Source organism: Rhinolophus sinicus, linkage group LG15, assembly GCF_036562045.2.
Source record: "Rhinolophus sinicus isolate RSC01 linkage group LG15, ASM3656204v1, whole genome shotgun sequence".
Classification (NCBI taxonomy): Eukaryota; Metazoa; Chordata; class Mammalia; order Chiroptera; family Rhinolophidae; genus Rhinolophus; species Rhinolophus sinicus.
In genome coordinates, this window is record NC_133764.1 from 40,638,981 (window position 1) to 40,654,418 (window position 15,438).

At 62.9% G+C, this 15,438-nt stretch overlaps 3 protein-coding genes across 7 annotated transcripts; 2 read left to right on the forward strand and 1 right to left on the reverse strand.

Moving 5' to 3' along the window:
- Positions 1-347: 347 nt before the first annotated feature.
- On the reverse strand, positions 348-4,223 carry CENPX (centromere protein X). 3 transcript variants are annotated; one of them, XM_019735577.2, is made up of 5 exons: positions 4,038-4,223; positions 1,432-1,483; positions 1,208-1,261; positions 890-978; positions 348-775 (listed from the first exon to the last, which is right to left on the reverse strand). In XM_019735577.2, exons 1-5 carry the CDS (start codon positions 4,206-4,208, stop codon positions 761-763), a joined length of 381 nt encoding a protein of 126 aa, XP_019591136.2. In that variant the 5' UTR covers positions 4,209-4,223; the 3' UTR covers positions 348-760. The 3 variants fall into 3 exon arrangements, with proteins under 3 accessions (XP_019591136.2, XP_074177096.1, XP_074177097.1); XM_074320995.1 differs by having other exon boundaries at positions 1,428-1,483; XM_074320996.1 differs by lacking the exon at positions 4,038-4,223 and adding an exon at positions 1,848-1,887 and having other exon boundaries at positions 1,428-1,483.
- Positions 4,224-4,322: 99 nt separating this feature from the next.
- On the forward strand, positions 4,323-11,885 carry LRRC45 (leucine rich repeat containing 45). Of its 2 annotated transcripts, none has more exons than XM_019735564.2 (17): positions 4,323-5,051; positions 5,370-5,431; positions 5,797-5,867; positions 6,157-6,335; positions 6,504-6,632; positions 7,587-7,699; positions 8,047-8,105; positions 8,403-8,480; positions 8,743-8,878; positions 8,966-9,043; positions 9,130-9,241; positions 9,357-9,427; positions 9,821-9,913; positions 10,126-10,218; positions 10,683-10,853; positions 10,926-11,073; positions 11,319-11,885. In XM_019735564.2, the coding sequence occupies exons 1-17, from the start codon at positions 4,832-4,834 to the stop codon at positions 11,513-11,515; spliced, it is 2,010 nt and encodes a 669-aa protein (XP_019591123.2). In that variant the 5' UTR covers positions 4,323-4,831; the 3' UTR covers positions 11,516-11,885. The 2 variants fall into 2 exon arrangements, with proteins under 2 accessions (XP_019591123.2, XP_019591122.2); XM_019735563.2 differs by having other exon boundaries at positions 4,325-5,051; positions 10,680-10,853.
- A 198-nt stretch (positions 11,886-12,083) lies between these two features.
- RAC3 (Rac family small GTPase 3) lies at positions 12,084-14,942 on the forward strand. 2 transcript variants are annotated; one of them, XM_074320993.1, is made up of 7 exons: positions 12,084-12,245; positions 12,335-12,631; positions 13,199-13,270; positions 13,412-13,529; positions 13,663-13,725; positions 14,155-14,318; positions 14,463-14,942. In XM_074320993.1, the coding sequence occupies exons 1-7, from the start codon at positions 12,238-12,240 to the stop codon at positions 14,521-14,523; spliced, it is 783 nt and encodes a 260-aa protein (XP_074177094.1). In that variant the 5' UTR covers positions 12,084-12,237; the 3' UTR covers positions 14,524-14,942. The 2 variants fall into 2 exon arrangements, with proteins under 2 accessions (XP_074177094.1, XP_074177093.1); XM_074320992.1 differs by having other exon boundaries at positions 14,155-14,314.
- Positions 14,943-15,438: the final 496 nt, after the last annotated feature.

Consider the following 15,438-nt stretch of genomic DNA (forward strand, 5'->3'; position numbering starts at 1 on the left):
CTGACCTGCCATCCCTGGCATTGCCCAGGGCCTGGTGGCTGGTCTCCAGGTCTCTGCCACCCAAACATCCCACCAGCAGACCCTGCCGACACCCTCATTCCCGTCTGCCTGCCAGCCAGGGGAACCCCAGTCAGGCAACCCGTGGCAGCACCACCTTCTCCAGACCAGTGACCACGTGTGCAAGGGCTCTGATTTCACAGCCCCTCTCACGGCCCAAAGCAGGGCTTACACATGCTGTTTATTATTCTGTCCTTAGCATTGCTTTCGTCCTACCAAGATGGATGGGGGCGAGTCGGCTTTGAAGCAACTTGACTTTGGGTGATTAATGGCAACACAGAGGCTGGGCCTGAGAGGCAGCTTTGGTTTATTGGTGTTGCTTTCTGAGGACAAATCTATAGCTCAGAGAAGCAGCTTCTAAGCGAGTATCACATGGGTAGGAGTTGACACACCAGCTTTGATGTTGGGGTGGCAGGGCTGCAGCTCTGCTGGTCTGTGGGAGACAGCCCCCGCTTCTCCCTTGGCACCTGCTTCCCAGGGCTCCTAGCCCAACACAGTGACCTCTGCTACAGTCAGGCTGTCGGGGACAGAGGAGGATGTGAGGGAAAGGGGTGCATTTGCTGAGACCGGCCCGGTTCCAGGGCTGTAGGAGAGTCAGGGATCAGCAGCCTCTTCCCCGTCTGAAGCCAGAGACCACAGGAGACACGTGGACATGGGGCTGGGCCGTGACGCAGGCAGGCGGCTGGAGTGAGGGTGGAAACCCCTAGAAGTCCAGAAGCTGTGGGGGGACAGGAGCACTCAGCCTCACAGGTGCCAACCATGGCCAAGCCCTGCTCCTGGGAGGGTGGCACAGGGACAGACCCATGAGCTCACCCCTGTCCTGCCCACCTACCAGCTGAGGCAGCACCTTCTCCAGCTGTTCCACGTCCACACGGGCCAGGTCCTCTGCCTGGGCCTGCCGGACACTGCGGATGGCCGCTTCTGCCATGAAAAGAGAAGCAAGAGGTACAGAAGGCTGGGGGGCTTGAACCCCAATGCCCCTGGGCCTCGGCCCCAGCTGCCTCCCTGTCCCTGCTGGCTGGCAGGTCAGGAGTCTGAGGTTGTGGCCCCTGAAACACGGAGCTTTCCAGGGACACAGAGCCTAAAGAGTAATGTGGGGAAATGGGTGAGACGGGACGAGCGATCTGGGCAAGGTGGGGTCTCAGCTCACCCGAGACGAAGATCTTCAACAGCTCTGCCATGAGCAGCAGTGCATCTCCGCCAACTGCAAGGTGGAGGCGCAGGTCACAGGCTGCACCCTGTGTCAGCCTGGCCAGGGGCTGCACGCTGCCCCACACCCCCACTTCTGACCTGGGTCCTCCCCGCCCCAGTGGCCCACACAGAGCTGGGAGCCCCGCCCCGAGCCCCACTTCCAGTACCCCTGTACTTACACACCTCTGGTTTTGTCATCTTTAAAATGCAGGTGCAGCAGTTTGCTCACCAGTTCCTGGGGGGACCAGCGGGACGTCAGTGGCTCACTGCCCCCGCCCCCCCACCCAAATGCTGCAGACTCCTTAGGCTTTTCGTTCCGGGTGGGAAGGGGTTGTAATTTCTGGCCTGAAACGCCCTCTGTCCTCTGAGTGGGGGACTGGGCGGTGGGAGAAACCTCCCTGTGGATGCCTCCAGGACCAGAAATTAGACACGTGGCAGGCAGGTGGGAGCAGCCCAGGTGCCAGCCTGCCCCTCTCCTGGAATCCAGGAGCCTGGTGTTCCCACCCCCGGGGCCAAGGCACTTCCTGTGAGGGGCTGCTCCCATGCTGGGCCCCTTCACAGGTCTGTCCATGCCCAATACCACACAGCTTGTGCCAGACCTGCTTCAGGTGCCGGGTCAGTTCCATCCGCGGTCCCTCCCTGGAGAAGTGAAGGAAGGAGTCTTCCTATGAGATGAGTGCTCTGGGGACTAGGGGACTACAGCACTGGGCAGAGACCTGGCTGTTTGGTCAGTGGGTGGTGGGCATGGAGAACAGAGCCTTGGGGGTATCTGCAGGGCTTCCTGACAGACATGAATAGGACGTGGGTGGGTCCAGGCCAAGACTCCACAAGGCGGGCTTGAGCCCCCAAAAGATGGGGCCACTCCACAAACATGGGGGCTGTGGGTGGAGATGGGTTCTGGGGACCAGGGACTCAGGAGCTCAACTTAGGACACATTTGAGTGAAGGACATGCTTCAGATGCCCAAGCAAAGCAGCCGGGTGGGTGACTGGAGCCAAAGGGCCTTCTGGAAGGTTGGAGCTGACGACGAGGATTTGGGAGGTGGCAGCATGGACGGACCATGACAGGCTTCCCAGGGCAGGAGCCAGCAGAGCGCCTGGGGAGGCAGGAGGACAGCAGCAGCGAGCGACCAGGAGCTCAGAAACAAAATGGACTGTTCTGCAGGGAAGGTGAGCGGGGGATTGGCCTGGCCTCCCCGTAGCCACGGGAGGTCACACAGCTTCACCTGTGCAGCTCAGCAAAGTTCAGGAGCAGAGCGGAGTGAACACCGGTGTGGCCCAGGCTCAGAAGGGTAAACTTACCACGTCACTAGGGGAAGCCGCAGGCCTGGCTGTCCCAGCAGTGGCTGCGTGAGCTTGGTGCCACCTGCTGGTCCTTCTTGCCACTTACCAGGAATGGCTCAGAAGGCTCTACTGCCCCACCTGCTCCCAGACCCCCAGGAAGCGCTAACTAAAGGGGTCAGTACCAACTGGGAGTGGCACTTCCCAAACAAGTGACATGAACTCAGCAGGATGGGAACTGGGATGAGTTCAGCTTCTGTCCCACTGCACGTTGGCACCACTGCCCCTCCCTCCATCACCCTCATCCACAATGAGCACAGCTCTGGCCAGAGTCTGTGGCGCCAGGACTGCAGAGCTGTCCAGGTCGGCCTGATGAAGGCCAAGCCCTGTACCCCCCTCTCCAGCTGTTACAAGGTGTGTGTGTGTGTGTGGGGGGGTGTCTCACAACCACCATGGTGGATCACCCAGCCTCAATGACGTCCCCTTTTAGGTGATTAACCCTTTCTGGGCCAGGGCTGAGCCATGATCCTGGGTGATGAAGAGGCAACAGGTGAACCCGAAAGCAGTCCCATGCCTCTGCAAGGCTGAAGTCCCCACTGGGGTCAGGAGGGACACAGGTGCCCACAAGGGGCTGAGATCCTCCTTCCCTCCACAGCTCACAAAGGTCCACAGGCCCTCCCTGCACACCTTCCTGATTCAAGGACTCAGTGCCACCTCACTTTAGGATAGAGCAACGAAGCCAGACTCAGAAACTAGCCGCAGCCTCAGGCGTGGGAGCCAGTGGACATGCTACGCACGCAGAGTGGCACTTCCCACAGGCCTGCTTCGTTTCTCCCCTGGTCATTGGGGATAGTACTACCTTCTCCTAGGGGTGGTAAGCATTAAATGGGCTAATCTATGTCAAGTGCGCATAACACTGCGTGACTGCGCCAGGGGGGTTACTAAAAGGACTTGTAGGACCCCCCCACGCCAGACCAAACCTAGATAAACGTGCTGCCCCGAAACGCAGCTTCAGCTGGGCTTCAACAGGTGAGACACAAAGCACAGGGCTCGAGTGACAGGGGACAGACCAAAGGAAGCTTTAGGCTATGCGGCTATGTGACAATGTCAGCGAGCTGGGCGGAACGGTGCCCTACGCCAAGCGGTTTAGGGAGAAGAAAAGTGCAGCCGGATCCGCGGCCGCGGGGTGTGGGGGGCAGGCTCAGGCTCCTCTCTGAGATCCCCTGCATTTCCGCCGTCGCGGGGCCCACCTCTGCCGTTTCTGCAGACCCGCTCCCTCTTGCCCCAGACCACTCGGCCTTCTGCCACCGGGCCGCGGGACTCCACCCCCGGAGGGCGAAGGACGCGCGGGGTGGGGTCGTGGCTGGATTCTGGGAATGGGCTCGCCCTAGAGGGCACTCGCACGCAGCGCCGGGGCTGGCTCAAGGCCCACACATGTGTCACGCGTGGGGTCCCGCCGCACTGTCCCCACCACCCCCATCGTCCGCCCCAGCATCGTCCCCTCTCTCACTTTCCGGAAGCCGGAGCTGGTTGCCTCCATGACCGGCGCTGTGTCGCGCGCCCTCCGGAGCCCTGAGCCCCCGCCAATGAGCCCTGAGCGCGCCTTTCCAGCCCCGCCCCCGATCCTCCAGCCAATCACCACGGAGCGCGCCCTCAGAAGCCCCGCCCCCGCTGCCCCCATCCAATGGGCCGTGAGAGCGCTGCCTCGGCTTCACGGGCTGGAGGCCCGCAACGCGAGCCCGTTCCTCGCCCTCATTAGCCCGCGGCGAGCGCCCCTCCTCCGCAAAGCCTCCTGGGAGTTGTAGTTTCTGCTAGCCTTTCCCGGCGCTCCTTGCTCTTCCTGGTTACTGAGGCGCCGCGGCGGCGGGGTACACCGTGGCCAGGAGCAGGGGTCGGTGGTGCGACTACTGGGGGCGCGAGGGTACGCGCGATGCCTGGACCGGCCCTGCCGCGGGAGGCCCTAGCCCCGAGGGATCTCCGTTCCCGCGTCGGCCCCATGCTCGGGCGGTCCTCTGGCCATCCTTGCACTCCTGGGGCCGCCCGCGTGTAGAAACAACTCAGTTTGTTTTTCGTTCCTCGGCTGCCGAGGTCGGACCTGGGGTCGTTGAGCCCTACACTGAGCTGCTCGGAGTCCCTGCCTGCCCCCAGGGGAGAAGCCCTGCCCTACTGCCAGCAGGAGAGCAGTCCTGCAGCGGGGCCAGCAGCCCCCTTCCCCCAGCTTCGGCTTCCCGCGTCGCTGGCTGCCACACGGTGAGGCCTGGCTCTAGGAGCGTGCTGAGGCAGCCCTGCTGGCACCCCAGGGACATGGAGGAAGTCCGGCGCTCCTACAGCCGGCTGTGCAAGGAGAGTGGGGCCGAGCCCCAGGAGACTGTCCTGCAGCGACTGCACGAGCTGCCGCGGGGCCGGCTGGACCTGGCCACGCAGAGCCTGACAGCTGACACCTGCGCGGCCCTGGGCAAGCTGCTGCAGAAAGAGGCTTTTGTGACCGAGCTCGTCCTGAGCGACTGCATGCTGAGCGAAGAAGGTGGGCACCGTGGGCGGCTGGGGCCGGGCAGCCCTGGCAACCTCATAGCCGGCTTGGGTTCAAGCCCTTTGCCTCAGGGCAGCCTTCCCTGGCTTTGTCGGCCCCCTGCTCCACTGCTGCTCCATTGCATCTAGCTCTTTGGGTGGACTCCCCCGTCCCCCTTGTGCTCTAAGTTCAGGCAAGCAGCAGGGTCCCTTGAAACCTGGGAGCAGAGAGCAATTTCTCTTTATAAAAGAGAAGCCTTAGCATCCCACCTTAGGAGAGTCACAGTGTGCTCTGGCCACCAGGGACAGAGAGTGACTGCTCTGCCCCTCGCAGGGGCCATACTGCTGCTCCAGGGGCTGTGCGCCAACACTGTCCTTCAGTTTCTGGATCTAAAGGTGAGGGGACTGCCTTTGGGCATGCCACCTGAGGGGAGGGAGGCCATGGGGTGTGGGCATGACCACAGAGACACCGTCTGTAAGTACTGTTGGCACACAGGGTTTTGTGTGCCATTTCCTGGTGGTCTCGTGAATGTGTGGGTGTTTGGAGGGTGGGAATATGAGTTCCAGAGTGTCCCCATAAGCACACTGACCGAGCCCACACCAGGAGGCTCCCTGCGGTCAGGGAAGGAAGCGTCTGAAAGGAGCCAGACCTTCTTGCCAGAGTTTATGCTTGGCCTCAACCCCACCTGCAGGGCCTGTTGGAGTACACACGCCCGAGTCCGGCCAGGACAACGTGCCTGCTCTGTCTCTTCCTGTCCTAGGGCAATAACCTTCGGGCTGCAGGGGCCGAGGCTCTAGGAAGACTCCTCCGACAGAACAAGTCCATTCAGAGGTAAAGTGGCATTGGCCCCACCCGCCCCCAACCCCCTCTTTCTCTGCAGGTTCAGGCTTGGCCCCAGAGGACAGGGTTCTGCAACCCAAGAGTTCATTCCTTCACTCCTTCCGGCCAGTTGTCTGTTTACCATCTGTCCATCTGTGGGGAGTGGACGGGTACAAGATACTCACGGGACTCGAGGCTTCCTGCTGGAGACCCCAGACCTGCGTCCCTCCTCAAGCCCCCTGGACGCCGTGGGAGCAGGGCGTTCCTTGGGCCACGCAGCTCATGTCCGCCCTTCCCGCAGCCTCACCCTGGAGTGGAACAACCTGGGCACATGGGAAGATGCCTTTGCCACCTTCTGCGGCGCCCTGGCGGCCAACAGCACCCTGCGGCAGCTGGACCTACGCAACAACCAGATTAGTCACAAGGGTGCAGAGGAGCTGGCCCTGGCCCTGAAGAGCAACACCAGCCTCCAGCAGCTGGGTGAGGCCCTGGCAGACCGCTGTCTCGCTTCCCGAAGCAAGGGGTGGCGAAGGGGGTGGGGAGAACCAGGCCGGCTCCTGCTCTGTGGGCGATTCCTCCAGGGAAGCTTTCGGGCTGGGCCCGCACCCCAGGTGCCTTCCGTCTGGTGATAACAGATATCTTTTCCAGACTTGCGCTGGAATAACATCGGCCTCCTGGGTGGCCGGGCCCTGGTGAGCTCTCTGCCGAGCAACAGAACCCTGTGGAGGCTGGAGCTGGCTGGGAACAGCGTCCCCAGCGATGTCCTCAGAGCCGTGGGTAGGGGCATGAATAAAGCTGGAGGCCCAGCCTCCAGGGGGCATGCAGACGCATCCTGATGGCAGCCTAAGTTAGAAACAGAGGAAGAGGGAGGGTGAGAGCTCGCAGAAGGAGAGGTGGCAGCAGGCTGGCATGGCACTCACTGTCCAGGGCCACACTTTTCATTCCTGACACCTGCGTATTCTGTTCTTAAATCCACCACTGGGGGGGGGGGGGGGGCAGGGTCACCCATTTCACAGATGAGGAAGCTGAGGCAATGTGGCTTGGGGCCTTGCCCTGATGGCTGTGCTGCTGCCTCAAGTGGCATCTGCCCTCATCACACCTGAGTTTGTGGCTGTGCCCAAGAACCGTGTGGGAATGGGGCCACCAGGTCCAGGCCACAGCCTGCATGGTCTCCTCCTGTCCATGACCTGGACAGCTCAGCCGCGGTCCCAGCAAAACACTCTGCCACTCCCTGTGGCTCCTCATCCTGCCCGCAGCGCCAGCAACCCGAGAGCCCAAGCTTTGGCTGGAATTCTGCACAGGTCACCACCTCCCTTTGGTTCTACCCAACCTGTGTCATCTCCAGCTTCTCCATTCTTGGCCTGCCTCTGGGTCACCCCAACGGTTGTAATAGTGACTCCACAGCAGCCTCTGGCTGGTCCCTCTCCAAATGCTGCCTGTTAAAAGTCAAACAGCCACCTTTGACCTTTGGGAGGGAGCCCAAGTGCTCCTCTCCATGTGCATGTCCCCTGTACCTGGTGCCTCCCAGGTTCCTGGCCCCACTGTTGCCCCCCCCCCCACTGAAGGCTTTCATCCCTAGTGCACTAGGGGTCTACCAGATTTGTGGGTGAGACACTACCTCGCATAGTCGTGATTCCCAGATGGCTGGCTCCTGGACATGGGGCGGGGCCGGCTCTTGGCCACCCCCGAGACTGAGCAGCCCCTGGTGGGTAATTCAGCTCCTTCTGACAGAGCAAGCCATGGACCACAACCAGGACCGGGAGGCCACCTTCCGCGAGAACCAGGCCCGCGCCCGTGTACTCAGCAAGGAAGTGAGGCACCTCCAGGAAGAGAAGTCCAAGCAGGTGAGAATGGGGCTGCCTCTGACCACAGAGCCTCACCCTGGCCCCCACCCTGGCTGCGTGAATGAAGGGCCCCCCAAGGCCTCTATGCCTTGGCTACCTTTCCTTTCTCTGGGCCCTGGACTCTCTCCAAGCGGCTGACACCCAGGCCCAGGCGGTGTGGTCTCTTGGTCTGACCCCTTCCAGCCAGGCAGGTGGACAGGCTCCTCTGGGGGCATCTGGGCCTCCATGTGCAAGAGACATCCTCCTTTGCTGTCCTGCTGCCTTGGTGGGTGTCTACTCTCCTTCCCACCTCACGGGAGCAGGCGGACTCTGGGCCCTGACAGATCTCTGGCTGTGTCTGTCCCCAGTTTCTGGACTTGATGGAGACGATTGATAAGCAGCGAGAGGAGTTGGCAAGAAGCACCAGGCAAGCTTGGCCCAGGGCCGCGGGAGGCAGGGCTGGGGTTTGGTTGGAGTACCCAGGGTTCAGGCCCTGGCTCCGGCCTCGGGGGGATCTAACCTGAGCCTTGTCACTTGCCTACGGATGAGGTCATAGCGTGTGCTTTCTGAGGAAGTTGGCTGGAGGTTTCAGGGAGCACAGAGCACTTCCTCAGCCCAGTACCTGAAGTGTGAAATAAGTGGGAGGAAGGGCAGCTGCCAGCAGGGCTGGGTGCCGGGAGGGCTCTGGGGTTTGGGTTTGTCTGACCCTGCTCTCTGCCCACAGGACATCGGCAGCACGCATCGGGCAGCTTCAGGAAGCCCTGAATGAGAGGCAGTCCATCGTCAATGCCCTCAAGGCCAAGTGAGTGGAGGAGGGGCAAGAGGGGGACAGGGTACTTTCACAACACTTTAGAGACAATGCTCACGTGACAAGGACCTGAGTCCCCATGTACAAGGTAAAAGTGGGAAGTGGCTGCATGAGAACCCCGGAGGGCTTCTTGGAGGAGGTAAGCACTAGGTGGGGTGAATAGTGGCCTGGCAATATTGAGAACAGGAGGCCTTTGCAAGGCTGTGGCGGGGTTCACAGAGGGGCTGGGGTGGGGCTAGCCCTTCCTTCCTTGCAGGCTGCAGATGGCCGAGGCTGCCCTGGCTTTGTCAGAGCAGAAGGCCCAGGACCTGGGGGAGCTCCTGGCCACCGCAGAGCAGGAGCACCGGAGCCTGGTACAGAGGCAGGCCAAGGAGCACAGGCTGGAGCAGCAGGTGGGCAGGCAGCGTGGCGGGTGCCAAGCAGGCAGGCGGTGCGTGGTGGCCGGTGACCGGTGGTGCCCTTTCCCTTCTCACTCTTAGGAAGCTGCGGAGCGGGAATCTACGCTGCTCAGAGACTTGTCCGCTGCCAATGAAAAGAACCTGCTTCTGCGAAACCAGGTGTGGAGGTGTGGGGCCAGGTCCCCGTGAGCCCGGGGTGGGTATGGGCTGGGCCAAACCTTTCCTCCCACGGTGCGGGCTTCCAGGTAGACGAGCTGGAGCGGAAGGTGAAGTCGCAGCAGGAGCAGCTGTTCCTGACCAGACAGGAGCTGACCAACACGTCGGCTGAGCTCAAGATGCGGGCCATCCAGGCTGAGGGTGTGCACCGAGGGCCCTGGGGACGGGAGCCCATGGTCTGGGGTGGATGGGGGCATGCGGGCATGGGAATGCGGCACCCCGAGGAGCCCCTCCACGCTTTCCCCTGGGCTTCCAGAGCGCCTGGAACTGGAGAAGAAGAGGTCTCGGCAGAGCCTGGAGGACTCGGAGCATCTGCGCTTCAAGGAGGTGCCTTCTTAGTGGTGTCATGTGCCTCTTTCTCCCTCCACTGTCCGCCTGGGGCCTGCAGATGTCTCACTGTGGCCTAGTGTCCCCAAAATACACCCCTGGCCGGGCTCCGCTCACCAGCCTTGGGGTGCGGGGTGGCGATTCTCCACCATCCCCAGCAGATACCAGACCCATAACCTGACCAGACTCTAGGAGGGACCCCAGCTGCTCTGGGGCCACGGCACAGGTGGCTGTGTGCTCCATGCCACCTGGGGCGTGGTGCTGGCATGTGCCCTCCACTTCCTATGAAGCCACTCAGGGCCGCCCCTTGCAAGGAACAGGGTCCCCAAGATTGGCCTGCCTCCCAGGGTGGGGAGCCGGCCTGTAGCCCCGCACCTGTCTGCACCTGGCCAGGTGGAGCACATGACTCGCCATCTGGAGGAGACCGAGAGGGCCATGCAAGAGAGAGTGCAGAGGCTGGAGGCTGTGCGGCTGTCCCTAGAGGAGGTGAGCACGTGCTGCGCTGGACACCCCTTCTGTGTCTCTGCCTCATCAAGCCCCCTTGGGGACCCACCCACCAATGTCCCCGTGAGGCCAGAGGGACTTAGTAAGATGGCATGAGGACTCCCTTGGCCGTGGACATCTCGCCTAGTGAGCAAAGCCCTAGGGGCTGGTGGGGGCCAGAGGCGCAGGCTCAGTGGTTGCTGTCTGCGGTGCAGGAGCTGAGCCGAGTGAAGGCCGTGGCACTCAGCGAGCGTGGCCAGGCCGAGGAGGAGCTCATCAAGGCCAAGAACCAAGTCCGACTGGAGGAGGTGAGCCCAGCCTGCTGCCCACAGTGTCCACCAGAGTGGGGCCTGAGGAGCTGGTGTGAGCTGCCCCGCTGACTCTGTAGGGGGAGATGGGGGTCAGGGAGACTGGGGGACAGGAGCTCCAGGGGTGCAGGGGGTAGGGAAGTCACAGCAGGACACTTGTCTCGTAGGTACTACTCCCCACAAAGCCACTGTCATCCGTCCCTGAGCTGGGGGAAGGGGGTTGGCTATCTGCACCAGAGGGCAGGATGGAGTCCTCCTGGGAGCAGGGGGAGGGGAGCCAGGAAGGGATTTCCCTGCTAGGCTCATGGAAGTTGAGCCTGGTCGGATCAATAAACAATGACTTGAGTGAAAGCTCCTCTGGGTCCGAGGAGGTCACCCCTACCTGACAGCCACTGCACACCTGAGCTCTGGGCCACACCGTGCGGCCCCTGCTGCTCACCAGCCCCTCTGTGCGCCCACAGCAGCAGCGCCTGGGTCACCTGGAGGAGAAGCTGCGGCTGCTGGCACAGGCGCGGGACGAGGCACAGGGCACCTGCCTGCAGCAGAGGCAGACGGTGGCTGAGGCTCAGGCGCAGGCCAGCCAGCTGGGCCTGCAGGTGGAGGGCCTGACGCGGCGGCTGGAGGAGCTGCAGCAGGTAGCTGGGACTTTGAGGGCCCCCGGGGTGCCCATGGCGCCCAGCTGACACCTCACTGACCATGCCTGGCAGGAGCTGAGGAACAAGGACCAAGAAAAGGTGGCTGAGGTAACCAGGGTGCGGGTGGAGCTTCAGGAGCAGAATGGCCGCTTGCAGGCTGAGCTGGCGGCCCAGGAAGCATTGAGAGAGAAGGTGGCAGCCTTGGAGCGCCAGCTAAAAGGTGAGCTGAACCCCGAGCCTCTCCATGCCACCTCTGCAGCACCTTGGTGGGTTAGCCGACAGGCTGCTGGGCTGCAGCTGAGCCTGGGTCTCAACTCCCAGAGGCGCTGGCATGGGGAGCTGAGTGTGTCTGCATCCAGCGGATCCTGTGCAAGACCCGCCTGGCTTCCCGGTGGTCACTTCAGTGGCCAGTGGCCAGTGCCCAGACAGCACCCAGTGGTTCTCTCTGCTCTTCCTCCCCTGCAGTGATCGCGAGTGACCACCGGGAGGCGCTGCTGGACAGGGAGAGCGAGAACGCCTCTCTCCGGGAGAAGCTGCGGCTCAAGGAGGCAGAGATGGCCAGGATTCGGGATGAGGAGGCCCAGAGGGCCAGCTTCCTGCAAAATGCTGTGCTGGCTTACGTGCAGGGGTCCCCACTGAGGGCTTTGAACCCTCAAAAGTGAGGGGAGGCAGGCAGTCTTCAGGAGTGGCAGGAAAGTGGCTCTCGGGGATAGGTCGTTGCGGGTGTGCTTGGAAATCAGTGCCAAGATGGATTAGCGAGTGGTTCTGCTGCAGCTCACCACCTGGGTGCCTGACCGGGTCAGCGCGGAGCCTGGCTGACCAAGAAGGCTGGAGTGGCCAGTGCATCAGACACCAATGTGCTTGAGAAAATGAGCCCATGATGGATGGAAATCTGGGGGAGTGGTGTTTTGAGTTATCCCAGCCCCCCTCCCGTGTTTTACAACCACCTTTTACAATGTAACTGCGAAGGCAGCAGGCACTGACCGCTCACTGGGGGTGCTCTGAAATACAGAACTTTTGCACTTTGTGATATATTTTGAGCCCTGTGCCTTTCTTCTACTACCTCATCCCGTGCTCCCAACCACTGCAGGGTCTCAGGAGACTCTGCTGGGTCCTGCAGGAAAGGACCCCCCCCCCCCCCCCCCCGTGTGGCTGGGTCACCCCTACTAATGGACTGCTGCCAGGGAGGGAGAGTAGAGCTGCAGCATACAGGAGGGGCCGGGAACAGTGGGCCCGGGCTGCCCACCTTGGGAGGACTGCAAACACCTGAATTGCAAACACCTGAATTGTCACCAGCTGTCCCCTGGCCAGAGGGTGAGTGGGCCGCTGCCCCTACACCGTGGTTTTACTGGAAGGAACCACGTGCACACAGACCACCCAACGCATGTGCAGGTGCGTGGGAATCGCCGGCACTCCCCCTTGGCGGGGGTCACAGGGGCCTCAGGGAGCCCCCATGCACCGAGCCCTGTATCTCACCACAGAGACCGCCCGCCCCTCCCCGCCGTCGCCGCCGGGACTGGGGGACAAGCTGGGGGTGTGTGCACCGGGTCCTGCCTCCTTCAGATTTTTCCGGAAAGCCCGCGCCCCTCGCCGGCCGCGCTCGGCTGTCTCCGCTCCTGGCGCTCGGCGGTGCTCGGCTGTCTCCGGCCGCTCGGCTTGGTGCTCGGCTCAGGTCCGCGGCCGCTGCGGCGCGGGCATTTCTCCGCAGCTCGGCTCGCGGCCGCGCCCGCCCGGCCCGCGCCCATGCAGGCCATCAAATGCGTGGTGGTCGGCGACGGGTGAGTGCGCGGCGCGGAGCTGCGGGCCGGGGCGGAGGCGGCCCGGACGACCCTGGCTGGGCTGGGCGCACGGTTCCGGGGCGCGGCCAGCCAGACGGGCGGCGCGCGTGGCGCAGGAGGGCGCGGTGGGGCGGGGTCCTGGCTGGCCGGCCGGCCGCTGGGCCAGGCCTCCAGCCCAGGCGCACCTGATGCTGCCCGGTACCCCCCCTGGCCGGCGCCTGGCCTCCCAGTGGGTGGGGCCAACCCTCTTACCTGGGCAGAACCCTCAGCTGGTCCCTCCCTCCCTCCCCTGCCATCCTCCTGGTGGCACGGTGGCGGGAACTCTGCCTGGGGCTCTGAGGCGGCTTGCCCCACCCAGCCCGCGCCCACCACTCCGCTGTCGGGAGGCCCGCCCGCCCTGGTCGTCCTCTCCCAGCCCTAGGTTGCTGCGGGACTGCTGCGCTGGGACCCCTGTCCCCACCCCAGGAACCCTAAGTTGGCCTGTGGCTCCATGGGAGGGGGCTCTCCTCGCTGGGCAGAGGGGCTGAGGCGGCCTGGGAGCAAAGTGGGCTTGCGCTCTGTCCACAGCGCCGTGGGGAAGACCTGCCTGCTGATCAGCTACACGACCAACGCCTTCCCGGGAGAGTACATCCCCACCGTGTGAGCGGGGCTGGTGGGTGGGCACTGCACAGGGGCTCCCCTGGACTTGGAGGTCAGGCCCAGCGGGTGCTGACAGCTCCAGTAATGTGCAGGCCTGAGAACCCGAGGCTTAGGCTGACCCTTCCTGCTCTGCCGCTGCAGTTTTGACAACTACTCTGCGAATGTGATGGTGGACGGGAAGCCAGTGAACCTGGGGCTGTGGGACACCGCCGGGCAGGAGGACTACGACCGGCTGCGACCACTCTCCTATCCCCAAACTGTAGGTGACGACAGGGCCAGCCCCAGGAGCTGGGTGGCGTGGGTGGGGTTCCCGAGGTCCTGATGCAGGGGGGACAAGGGCCCTTTGGAGCCTCCTTGAGCAGTCCCACCTGGGCCCCTCTCTCCCTCCCAAGGACGTCTTCCTGATCTGCTTCTCCTTGGTGAGCCCAGCCTCCTTTGAGAATGTGCGAGCCAAGGTAGGGCAGGGCTGGGGGCTGCGCAGCTGAACACAGCGGTGGGGGTGGGGGGTGGGGTGGGGTGGGCTGGTGGGATGGGTGGGGGGGAGGTATTTCCAGAGGACTTGTCCTGACAGGACAGGGTCTCTGGCCTGAAGACTATACAGGCAAATTGGCCTTTGGTGGCACACGGTTGTTCTGCTTGGCAGGGGGTCTGCAGATGGCCCCGGAGGGGTGGTGAGAGAGCAGGGTTGGGTCAGGGGTGGTAAGCAAGGCTCTCAGAGAAGGGAAGCTTGATAGGCCTTGAAGCTTCCTGGCTGGGTATTTTTATCCCCCACCAAGTAAGCAGGAAGGGCTAAGTGTGCGTGTAGGGGTGGAGGAGCCGTGGTCTGCTCTTGGCCAGGCTGGGGAGAAGCCCGAGGAGTAGGGTCAGCGCCTCCATCCCCACAGTGGTACCCAGAGGTGCGGCACCACTGCCCCCACACTCCCATCCTTCTGGTGGGCACCAAGCTGGACCTCCGTGATGACAAGGACACCATTGAGCGGCTTCGGGACAAGAAGCTGGCGCCCATCACATACCCCCAGGGCCTGGCCATGGCCCGGGAGATCGGTGAGTGGGCTCCGCCAGGCCTGCCAATGGCAGGGAAACAGAGGCAATGGAGGTGTGCTCTGGGGGGGGGGACACCAGGCTGCCCCACCTGCAGTGACCCCCCACTCACGCTCCACCCCCTCGCTGGCCCCTCCCTCGCTGTCCCCAGGCTCTGTCAAGTACCTGGAGTGCTCTGCCCTGACTCAGCGGGGCCTGAAGACAGTGTTTGACGAGGCCATCCGGGCTGTGCTCTGCCCGCCCCCTGTGAAAAAGCCAGGGAAGAAGTGCACAGTCTTCTAGAGCCCGTCTTCTGGGGGGCAGCCCCGCCCACCTGTGTCTGCTGTTGTGTTGAGTGTCCAGTGTCCCTGAGTCTGCTGTGGGGAGTGGTGGGGGTGGGGAGGGGCAAGAAGCATGGGGCTGGGCTGGGGCAATGGGGTCCTGGCCGCTCTGCCTCCCCTTTCTGGGGGCTGGGCTCCAGCCTTCCCTGACCCTCACAGTCCAGGAGGGAGCAGGGTCTCCCTCAGGCTGCAGGGGTGGGTCCCGGGCAGCCCCAGGATGGGCTTCCCCAATGGGGGAGGGGGGTTCTGTCCTTGCGCCCCAGATGGGGCAGCCCTTTCTTATTTTATACAATAAACCTTCTCCATCAACACCTCCTGCCTGCTCGCCCCTGCCTGCCCCTAACTACCCCCCAGCCAAGGGTCCAGAGGGGGTGAGCTTGACCCCACACCCTGGACAATAGGGGAGAAAACAGCTTGCTGAGCTGTCTCAGTCCCCAAAAGAGGTGCCCAGATCGAAGTGAGAGAGTGTATTTAACCTCTTCTGGACAAAGAAAGCCCCCAGTGCTGACTTCGGGCCTCTGGGAGGGGCACACAGGATCGAGGTGGTCTCCACTGCAGGTATGGTGGGGAACAGTCCGCAGTCAAGTCCCTTGGAGCCATTTGGGCAGCCTCCCCCAGTCCCTCCACCCGCCCAGGCTGGGGCCACTGAGCTGAGTATTCACGTAGAAAAGTCAGGGGAAAAGGCAAACAGACAGGACCAGTGTAGACAAAAGTGTGAAGGTCAGGACAGACGTGATGTGGGCAGGAGAGAATGGAAGGGCCACTGGGCAGCCGGGCGTGGCTAAAGTCAGAAACAGAGTGGGGTCA